Here is a 14,906-nt window from a genome sequence, read left to right on the forward strand (position 1 = left end):
ATTAGGTGATAACCTATGGCCCTTATTGTGAGGCTTCTACACTATACCACTGTGGAGAGAGACTGGGTCCCCAAATAGACATACTTCCCTGTAAATGGAAATAAAATTTAGTGTGAACATGAACCCTGAGAAATGTTATGGAAACTGAGAAGGGAGAGGAGAATATTTCTCAGGCTTGGTCTATAACTAAAGGCTTAAGGAAGAAAGAAGATAGAGCATAAGAGAGTAAGACTCAATGGTTTTGTATGTTGCCCTAAGGAATGTTTTCTAAAATTCCATTTTATAGATTTATGTGCCTTCTGAAATCCTGTTTGGAAGAACAGGGTATACAACTAAAGAAACCAATTAGATATAGTCAATATTGATATTCATGAAGTTGAAGCACATACACTTGTTTTTATGAATCTCATAATCTACATTACATAACTTGTCTGTAAATTAATGATATTAGAATTCTTCAGGTAGCCTGCAAATCTCATGCCAGTACCCAGGTTAAATCACAGTCCAGCTGTACATTTTTCAGAAGCCTTTCTAATGTTGCTTTGTCTCAGGACATCTTCAAAGAAATGAAAAAAAGATTGTAGTTGATAGAATCCTGTGAGGACAGTACTACAGAAACAACTATGTTTTTAAAAGAAACATCCCTCAAGGCCACATTTAACTGCAGTTTCTGATGAAATAGAACCATAAATTTAAACAGAAAAAAATATGTAGTTACTGTTATTTGTAGTGCTGGCAAAAACAAAATCGTAGATTTGTGCATAATTGAGGAAAAGATGTCAATGAATAGAGTTCTTCCTAAGGAAAGTTAAAAACTAGAAGCAAAGCTTTAATTTAATTTTTTGACATCCATTGATTTTTCTTTTACTTCTTTGTTTCCTCTAAGACATCAACTATGTGATATGTTGAAAATGAACTCCCAACACTTTGTTAAATGACAGAAATGTTCCTGAACTATATGTAATGTTTTCATCTTTTCTGCCTCTAGGGGGGAGTGTGTATTCAACAATTCTGTCCTCAGAAGGTATGTTATTGTGGGCCACAGGCTTCACAGGGGTTTTCATTAAGGTGACTTCAGGGCTGGCTCTACAAGGGAGAAGAAGCCCTTTGAAAATCTGGATGAGCTCCTCTTACTTTAGAGGTTGCAGCCAAACTTCTGAGGGAGAAGGGTTATAGGGACTGTTAACGATCAGTGGAGAAAACTTCCTTCTGATATAGCATTTCAAGGACTCACATGTTGAGTTTCCTATGTAGTGCTATTTTTCCTGGTAGCAGAGAAATAACATATGGACAGTAGTTTCACTTCATAGAGCTAGAAAACAAACAGTTGAGTACTTTATAGAAAACTTGCCACCTTATTTTAGTAGCTTAAAGTTAAAGAAAAAAAACCCCACATGGTTTGTGGATATTGATGAAAACATTTCTAAATCCTATAGAAAGTCTATTAGTTTCAGTAATACCACATTTAGAGCAAACAATGTCTTTCCTTCAATTGGCTAATTTTATTTTATTTTGCAGCATTTTCCCATAACTTTCCTTTGTTTTAATTCAACAATTGGAGCCAGAAAGGATGCACTCAGGAAAAAGGTTAACATTGTTTTGAATGTTAAAAAAGTGCTTCCTTTTTTCTCCATTTCAGTGTTTTACAGAATTGAAAGGACTAATATTTAAAAATTGAGTCAAAGAGATGAGTTGTTTCTACTTTCTGACTTCTTTTTCTTTTGGTTCATTTTTTTGATTAAAGTGCTGCCAAAGTTCTATTATAAAATATGTCTGATGTTACTTTCAGATTTACTGTGCTGTAATAGCCTCAAAACTTAGCTATATGGAAAATAAAATTTGGATATAAAGAATGTTATTATTTAACGTGGGAGTTAGCTTGCAAATCTCATGCCAGCACCCAGGTTAAATCACAGTCCAGCTATACATTTTTCAGAAATCTTTCTAATGTTGCTTTTTCTCAGAACATCTTCAAAGAAGATGGTGTCACAGTTAGTACATGGTTTATTTCTAATCCAATCCCGTTTAAAAATATTCTCAGGTGATGAAAAGGTATTTAAGTATGTCATTTACAGTTTTGGGGCCTTAATTCATTTACAGAGTAAGGGGTGTCAGGATGGTTGACTACTTAAGTTTTTTCTGTCCCTAAGATTTAGAATTTCATGACATTTACACAAACTTTCAGCTGGTTTTAAAAAAAAAATTGACTTAAAGTAACATTAAAATCCGTATACTTATATTACTTGATGGGTTTTCTTATAATCTTGTGCCTGTTTTCATTTGAAAAACTTCCTTTAAAATCCTAATTTCTGCTCATTGGCATTTTCAAGGGTGTTTTGAGCAGCAGCAAGAGCAGCAAAACTGGCTTTTCTCCTGCTGCTGTCTGTAGGTTGGGACTCTCCCCTTCTGCAGCTTCCTCTTGTCCCTGCTCATTAGTGACAAGCTGGAAGGTGAGAGCTACTACCCAAAGGCCACGGAGAGACTTGGGATCGGTGCTCACTCTAGCGTGAGGGCATTGCTGTGCTGCTGCCCGCCCCCGCCCCACGCTGGGCCAGGCCGAGCAGTGCTGGAAGGGGAGAGGCGTTCGCGCCCGGGGCCACCGAGACCCCAGGCTTTCCGAATAAGCCCACGCCACACACTGCAGAATCACACCGCCACTGGCCGGTGTTCCACAGACACAGAGAGCACACCGCGGAGTAACTGGAAACCCGGATTCCTTCATGTCTCCTGGCAACCAGTTTTGAAATCCAATAAGACCATGGAATTTGGGATTTGGCCGTTGTTTTGGTTGTTTTGCTATTGTTATTATTATCATTTTTAAAAAATCTATGATTCCATAAATGCCTACCCTCCTCCGAGGAGTTCAGGAAGGATTTAATTGCCCTGAAGCGCTAAATCTCAATTTCCAGTGTGAGTGGATTATCCTGTTTGTGGAATTAAATTTTCTATTGATGCCTCTTTTGCTACTGGTTAGTAGCTCTAATTAAATAAGTGAAAGTTCTCGCAGGAGTTAGAAGCTCTTACTTACAGTGAAGATTTAGGGATCACAGTGCGTAATTTGAAATCTAAATGACCCCGAGCAAGACACGTCGCCTAGGATTACATGTGCTGCGCCAGAAAGAGCGGTGGGGCGGGCGCTGGTGCCTGAAGTCGCCACATCCAAACCTCAGTGTGCCTTTTCACCGGCACAAATGAGAGCCGGGGCGCTTTAGGGCCTCCGAGTGAAAAATGCAGCAGCGCCTGGGGCTGTGGCGCCCGGGTTCAGAGTCGGGTGCAAGTTTCTGCCGAAAGAGGGCGTTGGTCTAAGACTAATAGAAATTTGTGGGCACGGACGCCCTTGTCAAATGAAAGACCATTTCAAAACATTTTCAATTTATTTGAATTTGCGGGACTTAAGTGTCAGAATCCTCCCGTCCAAGGTAGCACGTTCACATTGTAAATGACTTCGGTGTGATACTACACGCGGAGGGTCCATGCTGACCCCGCCCCGCCGCGCGGTGGACCCCGGCGATGCTCGTGTGGCCAGGCACCTCTCCACGGCCGTTTGCATCTGTCTCCGTCGCTGTTGCGGCTGTGACCCGTGGTAGGACTGGGTCTCCGAGGCAGGACCTTTCACCGCGTGGCAGAACTCCGAGCACGGTGCCTCGAGCGCTGCCGAGGAGACGCGAGCGCTCGGGTTGGAGGGGAGCGCGCGTCCGGACACAGGAGACCCTCCCGGGAACGTTTTGGGGACACAGTCCATTTATTTAGTTACCTGGTTTAGCAAACAAAGCCCCGAGGACACCTTAGGGATGCTTTCCAAGCTTTGTGACACCTCCAGAAGCTGAACCGTTCACTCGCCCCTGGGAGCAACAAGTTTCGCTTTCCTGCTCTCTGCGCGCGAGCGGAGGGTGTGCGCGCGGGGACATGGTGACCCCGGCCCCACTGCTACTCCAGCGCGAACCCGCGTGTCCCAGAGGGAGGGAGCCGGCGCGGGGCGGAGGAAGGAGGGGTGTGGGTAACGCCCCGGCCAGCTGGGCATACCAGGTCCGCGGTGAAACTGCATTGGGACTTTGGTCCTCGTTCCCTGACCTTGCGCCGGGGGGACTGGGAAGGTCAGGTGCTGGTCCCGAGTCGGCGCGTCAGAAGGGAATGTGGCCAAGAGCGAGAAAGAGGTGAGAGCTAGCGAGACCTACGGATTTTTGCATCGAAACGACAATTTCTAGAACCAACCCCTTCCCCCAATCCTGTTGTTTATTGCACGGTGTGTGTGTGGGTGTGTGTGCGTGCGTGTGTGTGCGCGCGCGTGCACATGTCTTTACTTGCAGATACATTTCCTTTCTTTAAAGCCCGGAGCTGGAGAGAGCGTGGCCAGGGACAGGCGGGGATCGCAGAAGCGCGCGGCTCGCTGGGGGTTCCAGCCTGTGCAGACTTGGGCGGTTGCGGCTTTAAGGAAAAGGCAGAGGGCCCGAGGGGAGTAGGGATTAGGGACAGGGGAGCCGTGGGCATATAAGGGGTGCGGGGAGGAGCCCTGATGTAAGAATGTTTATGAGAGGCTCCCCCAGCCCAGCCCCCACCTCTCCCCACCCCCACCCACCCCACCCGCTGGAAATACAAGCCCGGCCTCGGCGCGCCATGTGAGGTAACCGGCTCCGCCGCTGCCACGCTATTTAAACGCGGGCTATGGATCCAGGAACCGGCGCGAATCAATGAGATCAAACGCGACAGAGATGCACCGTCAATTACAAGCACTTGGACAAGTCTAACTTTTTTTTTCTTTTACAAATACGCTTTCAAAAGCAACGTTAGCAACGCCCAAATGAGAAGCCACCTTTAAGCAAAACAGTATATGTATAAAGGGAGGGCAATTTATAATAGTATATATATGCATATTACAGACGCACAGGTTTACACCCAGTGAACTTTTTCTTTTCTTTTTTTTAAACTAGTGACATTGCAGAGAAGGATTCTTCCTCTCTATCTTTTGGCGCGTTAGTGAAGGGGGTATTCTATTTTCTTAAAGCGCCCAAGGGGGCGCAGGGACTTCGGAGAGAAGAGTGGGGAGGAAAGAGGAAGGGTGGGTGGGGGGCAGAGGGTGAGTCGGCGGCGAGGGAAAGAGCTTTCTTGAGGCACGATGCAGTCCCTGCTGGTGCTCACTTTCTCCGCGTGCGTCCTGCTCGGCTGGGCGTTGTTGGCCGGCAGCACGGGTGGCGGTGGCGGTGGCGGTGGCGGTGGCGGTGGCGGCGGGGGCGCGGGCCCAGGCGGCGGGCGCTGGGAAAGAGAGGCGCTGCCGCCGCAGAAGATCGAGGTGCTGGTGCTGTTGCCCCAGGATGATTCGTACTTGTTCTCCCTGGCCCGGGTGCGTCCGGCCATCGAGTACGCTCTCCGCAGCGTGGAGGGCAACGGGACAGGGAGGCGACTTCTGCCGCCGGGCACTCACTTCCAGGTGGCTTACGAGGACTCGGACTGCGGCAACCGTGCGCTCTTCAACTTGGTGGACCGCGTGGCTGCGGCGCGGGGCGCCAAGCCCGACCTCATCCTGGGACCTGTGTGCGAGTACGCGGCAGCGCCCGTGGCCCGACTAGCTTCGCACTGGGACCTGCCCATGCTGTCAGCCGGGGCACTGGCCGCCGGCTTCCAGCAGAAGGACACTGAGTACTCGCATCTCACGCGCGTGGCGCCCGCCTACGCCAAGATGGGCGAGATGATGCTTGCCCTGTTCCGCCACCACCACTGGAGCCGTGCCGCGCTGGTCTACAGCGACGACAAGCTGGAGCGGAACTGCTACTTCACCCTCGAGGGGGTCCACGAGGTCTTCCAGGAGGAGGGTTTACACACGTCCGCCTATAATTTCGACGAGACCAAAGACTTGGACCTGGACGACATCGTGCGCTATATCCAGGCCAGCGAACGAGGTGAGCAGGACCGCGCCCCGGGCCCCAGGCCCTAACCCAACCGCTCTCTGCGGCTCTCCCTACACACCCGTCCACGCCTCTGCGAACCCCACTGCCCCCTAGTGCGCCGAGGACCTGGGAAGGCACGCTCGTTCACCTGTGCGTTGTTTAGCTGCGACGACCTTTGATGATCGCCCATCTCTGGCAAGGGCTGTACGTAGATGGTCCCAGGGAGGCGCAGGGGTCTGGGGAAAATCTGAGTCCGCCGTTCCTGTGTGCCCAGGTCCGACAGGTGCTGTAAAAACCATCTAGTTTTTTTCTTCCTCCTTTCCACTAAGCGGGTACCGGACGGTGATTAGGGGGCGCACTCCCAGGGCCCTGCTCCAACTAGGGTCTGTCTGAAGCACGTGGAGGCCCAAAGAACTTGTTACCGAGTCCTATGCTGTCCTGCACCCCCCCTTAGTGCGGTGGCGACGCTCTGCAGCAGTGCGCGCCACTTGGCTCACTAAGTCTCCGGGTTTCCCTGACTGCTCTTTCCACAGACCCCAGGTTTCTTTTAAAGGCTCACTGTGCCACTGTTCTCATTCCTTCCATGGCCCCTCCAGCCCCTTATAAACGAGCTTCTGTGGTTTCCATCCGAAATACCTCTCTGTACGTGGACACAGGCGACATTCACTTCCTTGTCGCTCTGGGCATCGCAGTCTCTAAAGCGCCCAGAGCTAGGCTTTGCGGGAGCGCGTTCTGGAGACTTGGGCGATGAACCTCCTTTCCACCTGTCTCCCCCACCCCATCCCCCGCCCATCCCCAAGTTTTCTCCCCGGGTCTCTGGGAGTTTGAAATAATACCCCAACTGGACAAAGAGCGCGAGGCTGGGGGTGGCTGCTATGGCTACGGGGAGCGGGTGGTCGCGGATACGTAATCGCGGAACCCCCCAGTGCGGCGGGGGAGACCGCGGGGTGGCGGGTTGAGTTTCCAGCGCAGCGCGGTTCCCTCCTCCCTCGCGTCGCTCCTGCGGTGCACAGCGCTCAGGGATCCCGCCTCTGCTCCCCCTGGGCGCGCACGCACTTGGGAAGTGCAATCCCCCCGCAAAGCTCCTGGCAACCCCAGAGCCAGGCGGCTGAGACCGAAGGGGAGCGGGGCTCGTCCACAACTTGGCATGACCGGGCACCAGGGCGCCGGCTGTGAGGGGCAGCGCAAACGGAGGCGGGGGGTTGGGTGGGAGGCTCAGGAAAAGGTGAGAGTGGGCAGAGAAGCCATCGAGGGTGGCGCTGCAGCCACCCCCTTTTCCCAGCATGGCCACTTCGGACTTGAGTGAACGCACCCTTTAGAGCGAAGAGGCAGGAGCTGGTGACAGTGGGGACGCATGACCAAGTTTTGAGCGCCCGAACTCCGGGTTGTCTGAACCGAATCCCCGCCGGCCAAGCAGACGGGGCGCGGTCTTTGGTGATTATGAAAAAGGGCATTAGTGTCCACCGGCTGCTGACGTGCCCGCTCGAGGAACCCACATCCACTTTTCTCCCCACTCCCAGTTCCCATGTTAGCGCAGCCTCCTGAAGACCTCGGGCTGCTCTTGCCTCTGGAACATTTTTTTTCAGCTCTCGGCTTTGGAGGGCCGGGAGCTAGAAGTCGGAGACTTCCCAGGGCCCGCTGGGTGTGGGGGTGTGTCCCCCTGCGGGCGAGATCCGCAATTGGCGAACGCTTCTGTGCTGCCACAGCCCTGTAGGTGCCAGTGTTGCCGGTGGCCACAGTGCACGTGGCCTGGGATATCAGGCCCAGGGCATCCGTCCGCTCAGATGAGGGGGGCAGGCGCGGGGTGGGGCCCCCCTGAGCCCCACACTGGTGGCTGGGGCCTGGGGGCAGGAAGGGCGGCAGTGCTCTAGAGGGACTTGGGGACGCGATGCTCCTTGGGGCTTCAGAGGACTTGGGCTGCAGTCTGCCACGGCTGGTTGTCACTTTGATTCCAAAAGCGTCGTAGAAGTTCCCACTTCTCTTTGCGCTTTTTTCTTTCTTCCGAGTTCGAATTTAGTGGTGAAACTTTGCTGGGCTGACCTGTATATTTTACAGGTGATAAGTTTACTGTTTTATGATTCTTACTCTAAAACGTATTTCCAACAGTGACTTGGCAGATACTCAGAAATATGAAACAAAATAGTTTCTCCTCTAAGCTGTCCCTCCCCCTCTCCCCTCTGAAATTCCTTACTCTCAGGAGAGAGAGTTACTTGATAACAAAGCTTTCTTGGGGGATCTTTTACAAACACATTTGAGTCCTGCTGCTTCACTATAAGCAGTTAATGTAAATAGGGGTTTAGGATATGGTTTCCTTGGGATTTGGGGCTCAGCCACTCACTGGCTGGGGGCTCTTGGACTGCTGTTAAATCTCCAAACTTCAGGTCTCTCAGGTAAAATGGGGTAATGGAACACCAACAACTTTGGGAAGCTGGGAGGGTTAAAAGAGCTAACTCAGGAATGCACTGAAACAGTGCCGGGTGTATACTAAGTGCTCAATAAATGTGCTCTTTTATTGTAGTTGTTATAATGATTTTACCTATGTGATGATAATCACCTTTACCGAGAAGGTGAGGCCATGCCATGGGGAAGAACCCTGGGCTGAGAAGCAGATGCTTCTGGATTTGGCATCTCCACTTGGCATCTATGTTTTCTTCTCTGTGAAACAAGTAGAGTGGGCATCAGGCCTCTCAAAACTGATATTTGGTGTCCTGATTTGCACCCACCCAAGTGTAAAAATGCAACTGACAGTATTTTTGCCTCTGAAAATTCCATAGTAACCATCAGGTACTAAAGTAGAAAGAGACCCCATTCTTTTGGTGAGAATATTTTTAGCACTTATTTTGAGGTTAAATTTCTCTTTAAAACCAGATTGTAAACGTTTGAATTTCTTAACAGGTAAAAACTGGCAATCCCACCATCTCAAATAATAACATGACTAAAATTTCATTTGGCTATGTGCTGTACTGCAGAAAGAAAAACTAATAGACATTAACTGTTATTTCATTTTAGGGATTTTCCATCAAAGTCAATAATTTAAAAACATCTTTTTCTGTCATATCTTTAGCTAATATCACTGAAATGCACATAGCTGAGTATATATTATTTAAAAAAATAATGATCTTTGTTTAAAATGGATTCACTTATACAGCCTACTACTGCCCTCAATATTCCTCTTTTCACAATAAATTCATTTTTACAAAGACAGGTTTAGAAAGAAAGAATTTTTTCAAGCAACAAAAGCCAGTAGCTATTTTCTCTATACACCCTATATGATGTAGACCTAGAAGTATTCCACACACAAATGTTTTTGTAAGAACTGTAGTTTTATCCTTTTAAGTCATATATATCATTAAACCAGGCCTCCATAATAACTATAAAGACAACAGTAGTTAATCAATACAAGAGTCATTTATTTTTAGAATTAGTCTGGGGTGAATGACTGAGCATTCAAGCAGAATTTTTAAGCAAAAAGTACATGTTAAATGTGAAATAACTAACACACAGCAGGGGGAAAAGAAGCCTTCTCGGCTGCAGTGTAGAAATTCTGAAGGCCTTTGGAGGAGATAGAGCTTTGTGAACAACAAAAATAAAGGTACACTCTCTATTTTGCAAATGATATCCATTGCTGTGTAGTGTAGAAATAGCCAGAGAGAAACCTTTTTAGAGAAAAATTAGATTTTATTTTTACCAAAGTCAGTTATACAATAACATAGTTTAAAATCATAAAATTACACATCTTAGTGGGAAAAAAAGTTTCCTGTTTTCTACTCTCCATTTCTTACTTTCCAGAGGCAACCACTTTCAACTCTTGTAGCTGTTCCTGCAGGTAATGCCTTTATATCTCTGAATAACTTGCTATAATAATTTTGATTTTTATTTTTCAGTTTTAGGTCTTATCTCTTGGTATCCCAGTGGAAGATGATGTTCAGTTCTCTTCTACTGCCCGTTAATCACACATGCAAGTTTTCCTTCCAGTCATTCTTCCAATATGGTTGTGTTCAGACTTTTCTGGGGAGGATGAGGCAGGAGGATTACTTGAATCCAGGACTTTGAGGTTGCACCTGTGAATAGCCACTGCACTCCAGTCTGGACAACACAGTGAAATCCCATTCCTTAAATTTTTTTTTAGTTAGCTCAGTATTTGGTATTGATATGATTATTACCTTCTAAATGATATTTGCAGTTGAGCTGTATAGAGGACTATTCTGGCATTTCCTTTCTTGCCCTTCTTGCTTTCCTTAGGATTAAAAAAACCAATGTTTTTGTTAATTTGCTTAGTTTCCTATGGAGTTGTAAATAAATCATCTTCTAATTCTCCATGTTAAGCCTCCTGAGCTATTTTCAGTTTATTTTCCAGGCACACTGCATATTGACACTTTGGGTTCTTTCTTTTGTACCTTCCTGGGACTCTCATCGCCTCCCTGTTGAGCTGATTGTATGTTCCTCTTTCTTGATTATACTCTTGTTTTGATGGAGCACATCCTCCAGAAGCTTTCTGAGGAAAGATAGATGAAATCTACATTTTGAGACCTTTTGTGACTGAAAAATTTCCTATCCTATCCTTATACATAACTATAGAATTCTGTGCACGTGCTTTTCTCTCAAAATTTGACAGTATTGCTCCATTGTCTTCTAAATTCTAGTGTTGTTATTAGGAAGCTTGAATTGATTCGGATTTTGGACTTATTGTTTATTATTTTGTTTTTCCTGGAAATTTTTAGAATCTTCTCTTTGCTCTTAGTGTTTTAACATTTCATTATAATGTGCTTTGATGCCAGTATTTTGGCTTGCATACTCGATAGGGCCTGTCTATCCAGAACCTCATGTTTTTTTAAATTCTGGGAACATTTCTTAAAGTATTTTTTTGATAATGTTATCTCCCTTTTTTTTGGTTTTTCTCTTTCTAGATTTCTTTCTTTCTTTCTTCTTTCTTTCTTTCTTTCTTTCTTTCTTTCTTTCTTTCTTTCTTTCTTTCTTTCTTTCTTTCTTTCTTTCTTTCTTTCTTTCTTTCTTTCTTTCTTTCTTTCCTTTGACAGAGTCTTATTCTTGTTGCCTTGGCTACAGTGCCGTGGCGTCAGCCTAGCTCACAGCAACCTCAAACTCCTGGGCTCAAGCGATCCTCCTGCCTTAGCCTCCTGAGTAGCTGGGACTACAGGCATGCGCCACCATGCCTGGCTACTTTTTTCTATATATTTTTGGTTGTCCAGCTAATTTCTTTCTATTTTTAGTAGAGACAGTGTCTCACTCTTGCTCAGGCTGGTCTCAAACTCCTGAGCTCAAACGATCAGCCCACCTTGGCCTCCTAGAGTGCTAGGATTACAGGGGTGAACCACCACACCCGGCCTAGATTTTTTTCTTATTTGGATGTTAGACCTCCTGGATTGATTCTCTATTTTTCTTATCTTGCTCCTATTTACTACCTGCCTTTGTTTTTTTTTAAATTCCTTTTGCTTGGATATTTCTTTGACCACTTCTAAAATTCCTATTGAGTTTTCCATTTCTGTTATCATATTTTCAGTTTGCAGGACATGGCACACCTAACTTTTCTTCCATGCAGTAACATTCATCTTTCCCTTCTAAGTTTAGGATTACAGGGAAGATGGGTTAGGAGTCAGATGGTGAATATGAAAAAATCATTTTTATTATTGATAAAACCAGTTGGAGAACATGGATTTAGATCTGTTGCCAAAAGAGCCTGCTTGCTATTAGTTCCTCTTAGAATTAGCAGGGGCATGCAGTAAATCCCCCTCTAGGATCCAGCCCTTTACTTGATGACAAAAGTAGCCCAATAGTGTGCTCTCTGCAAGCAGACACATCCCGAAGAGGAAGGAAGAAAGGACTGAGTCTAGCATGCCCAGTTTTAGGCTCAACAATCAGACAGTTCACTTCTTTTTTATTTTTTGAGGGTGCAGAGAGGATAAACAAAGGCACATTGAGAGATGAGGAATATTAACCCATTAGAGGTTGCTCCATATGGAAAACTGGGGAAAGGATATCAGCCCCAACTTAGGTATACTATCTGGAATGTTTTTGGTTCTCTGAATTGACTTTTCCAGCCACTCCTTTGCATTTCTTTCTGTTGTTCTTAGAGTGATTGCAAGAATGTCCTGCATTAGTGAGAAGCCATTTACAGAAGTGGTTGCAGGAACCAGATGGTGGAGGATAGCATGGAACATTGCAAGTTCTTTGGCAAGAAGGAGAAAATAGAGCAGGATGAAGAAAAGTCTGTCCAGAAAGTTAGAGCCACATCATCATGCTGTCTTTTAGAAGTTTAACAATTTGACCAAAAAAATTAATATTTGTGTATTTAAATATGCTTAGATGCAACAGAAATTGCCTTAACTGACCTCCACTTATGCAGGTTGCAGGATTAGCTGATGCTCTCTGTTCCTGTGTAAATTTTATCACGTGATGGTAGGTGCTGGCAGCTAGTATAGTTCTCTTGAGTATGCCACACACTGCTAATACTTCTCTATTTACATTCCATGAGGTGCCCCCAAATCTGTTTATGCCAGTTGTGTTTATTATCACAACTAGTAATTAAATTAGTTATTATGTAAATTGATAAAACATGAGTAGAAGGAGAAAACTACTTTAATGAAAAAATATTTTAGACAATTTGATAGAGTATATAAAGGCAAGATGCTAAAAATACTTGCTATTCAATTAGGCACGAATGAGACATCCCTAAGAGATTGGGGAATATGATAAAAATCTAGGAATCTGCACTGACTGCTTTGCCAATGTCATCAAGCACTTGCTCCAACTTGAACTAAAACTGGATGATAAATGTGCATTATGGGTTTGGTTTATTCAAGAAAGACAGTGCTCCACCCATGAACTTGGGAATTAGGGTTTCCTTTTGAGACTTAAACTGCATGGTCAACACAAAATGGATAAGATCTAACATAATCAAACTCGGCTTAGATAGGCACAGTGCCAGTCTGCATCACTCTTGCTCCATCTAAGTGGGTATTAACATTTTAAGGAAGAATATGTCCCTTGGAAGGGTTTGATGGTGGTGGTGATGATGGGAAGTGTTTTAGTTCATTTTCTGCTGCTCTAACAGAATACCACAGACTGGGTAATTTATAAAGAAAAGAAGTTTATTTAGCTCGTGGTTCTAGATGCTAGGAAGCCCAAGAGCATGGTGCCAGCATCCAGTGAGGGTCTTCTTGCTGTATCATAACACGGTTGAGGGCATCACATAGTGAGAGGGCAAGTGTGTGCCAGCTCTGGTCTCTTCTTCTTATAAAGCCACCAATTCCATCATGTGGGCCCCACCCTGATGGCCTTATCTAATCTTAATTATCTCCTAAAGGCCCCACCTCCAAATACCACCAACATATGGATTTGAAGATTAAGTTTCCAACACATGAAATGTTAGGGGACATGATCAAACCATAGCAGGGAGAAAGAGAAGGAGACAGGGCAGGAATGTAAAAACAGAAAAAATGGTGTCACAGAAGCCAGTGTTGGGCAATGCTTAGAGAAGCTTGTGGTCTGGCTCTAGGACACAGCCTGTTTGGTCCTGGACCAGGTCTATCTCTTAGATGGTTGCTTAGAGTTATCAAGGCCTGGTGCCTTTGACACCTGAATCCTCCAACTGACCTCCCTGATGCTGATTTTATCCTCACTAGCATCCTAATGCTTATAATTTGCCTGTCTAGTTAGCATGCCTGGGTACAGGGCATGCTGATACAAATGTATCCATAGCCATTCTGGTCCTCATTGAATTTAAGTAAACTGCATTTCAGATTATCTGTAAATATCTGAGTTGGGTTATTGGAAATCTGCCCCTAAACTGCTAAGGTATCAAAAAGAGGTTGTGACACTATGCTGTATGTGCTGACAGAATCAGGTTCTGCATCAGGGGGTTGAGAGCCAGACCCTGGAATTTGATCAGTTGATTGAGAAATGATGAGGGCCGCTTGGTGGCTGGTCAGCCAGAGCTTCCTGGAGACACTGGCCCTTGGAATCCACACTCTTCAACCTTGTCCAGCCTCAGCCTGATGTTGGCTGTTTTGTGGGACACCGTGGCTGTTTGTTCATTTATGGGGATAGAATCAAATCAGAGCTAAAACAAGCATGTAAGTCATGATGAATAATTAGGAGTTTCTTTGAAAGCTTCCTTACTGAGGCATCTTGGAATTCGATTATTTATCCTAAATATATAACTGTACTCCAGGCATAAACAACATCTACTCCCATAGTTATGGATGTTTAGGAGTCTTCTTTTAGAAATTTGATCTCTAGAGCTTTATCCTGTACACCAAGCCCTTTTGCAGTATGCAATGTCAGAGTTATGATCTAACACTCTGAATTAACGTGTATAGTAAACGAAATATCAACAAGAGCTTAACTCTCCATGCAGGTTGCCAAGGCCGCTTTGGCATAGCCTGAAGTTTGTTTTACGTCTTTCAGCACCCATGCTTTTACAAAGAACATACACATCTTGGAGGGCTGGCACGCATCGTGATAATGCGGTTTACAGCACCCAGGTCTCTCCAGGTCTCTCCTCTGCACAGTGTGTATGCAGCAAAACATAGTGGTGCTGGTCACAGAGCCGAGGGGCCATCGACAGGGATCAAATTGACCGGGTAGTGGTTAAGTCCCCACTTCACGCCAGCCCGTGTGGCTCTTATGTGGTAGGCAACAATATTCTGGAGTTGCGTGAAGCCTCTCAGACCCGACCATGTGGTTATATGCTGAGAGAACACGGGGGAGGGACTTGGAATCTTGTTAACTATTTCCTACGTGTATTGGGACAACCTGAGAATAATGCTCTAAGATTCAGACAGCAGAAAGCCCAGAGCCCTCACTGCATCCACTGATTTGCCAAAAGAATCTTCTCTCTAAAACCATTGAGTTTGCTTTTTCAGGAAAATCTATTTACCATGCTATTAAGTAGAAAAAGCAGTTGACACTCTTCCCTGTCTTATACTGGGCAAATCTGGTGATTTATTTGATGTATTTTTTTTAAAAAAGAACTTTATTTTGAAATAATTTTACACTTCTAAAAAA

At 45.7% G+C, this 14,906-nt stretch overlaps 1 protein-coding gene and 1 long non-coding RNA gene across 3 annotated transcripts in view; one reads left to right on the forward strand and one right to left on the reverse strand.

Annotated features, from left to right (window-relative positions):
* The first annotated feature begins 4,162 nt into the window (after positions 1–4,162).
* The window catches only part of NPR3 (natriuretic peptide receptor 3), a 70,896-nt gene continuing 60,152 nt past the window's right edge, over positions 4,163–14,906 (forward strand). Inside the window, exon 1 of one of the 2 annotated variants that reach the window (XM_012738451.2) lies at positions 4,163–5,894. In XM_012738451.2, the coding sequence (XP_012593905.1) occupies positions 5,114–5,894 (781 nt within the window). In that variant the 5' untranslated portion in view covers positions 4,163–5,113. The remainder of the gene's footprint in view (positions 5,895–14,906) is intronic. The other variant, XM_012738450.2, reaches the window with a different exon arrangement.
* Positions 5,701–6,579, reverse strand: LOC142873717 (uncharacterized). The gene is made up of 3 exons (XR_012921667.1): positions 6,519–6,579; positions 6,031–6,168; positions 5,701–5,823 (listed from the first exon to the last, which is right to left on the reverse strand). It is a non-coding gene; the product is annotated as an uncharacterized LOC142873717 (long non-coding RNA).

Source organism: Microcebus murinus, chromosome 11 (genome assembly GCF_040939455.1).
Source record: "Microcebus murinus isolate Inina chromosome 11, M.murinus_Inina_mat1.0, whole genome shotgun sequence".
In the NCBI taxonomy this organism is placed as follows: domain Eukaryota; kingdom Metazoa; phylum Chordata; class Mammalia; order Primates; family Cheirogaleidae; genus Microcebus; species Microcebus murinus.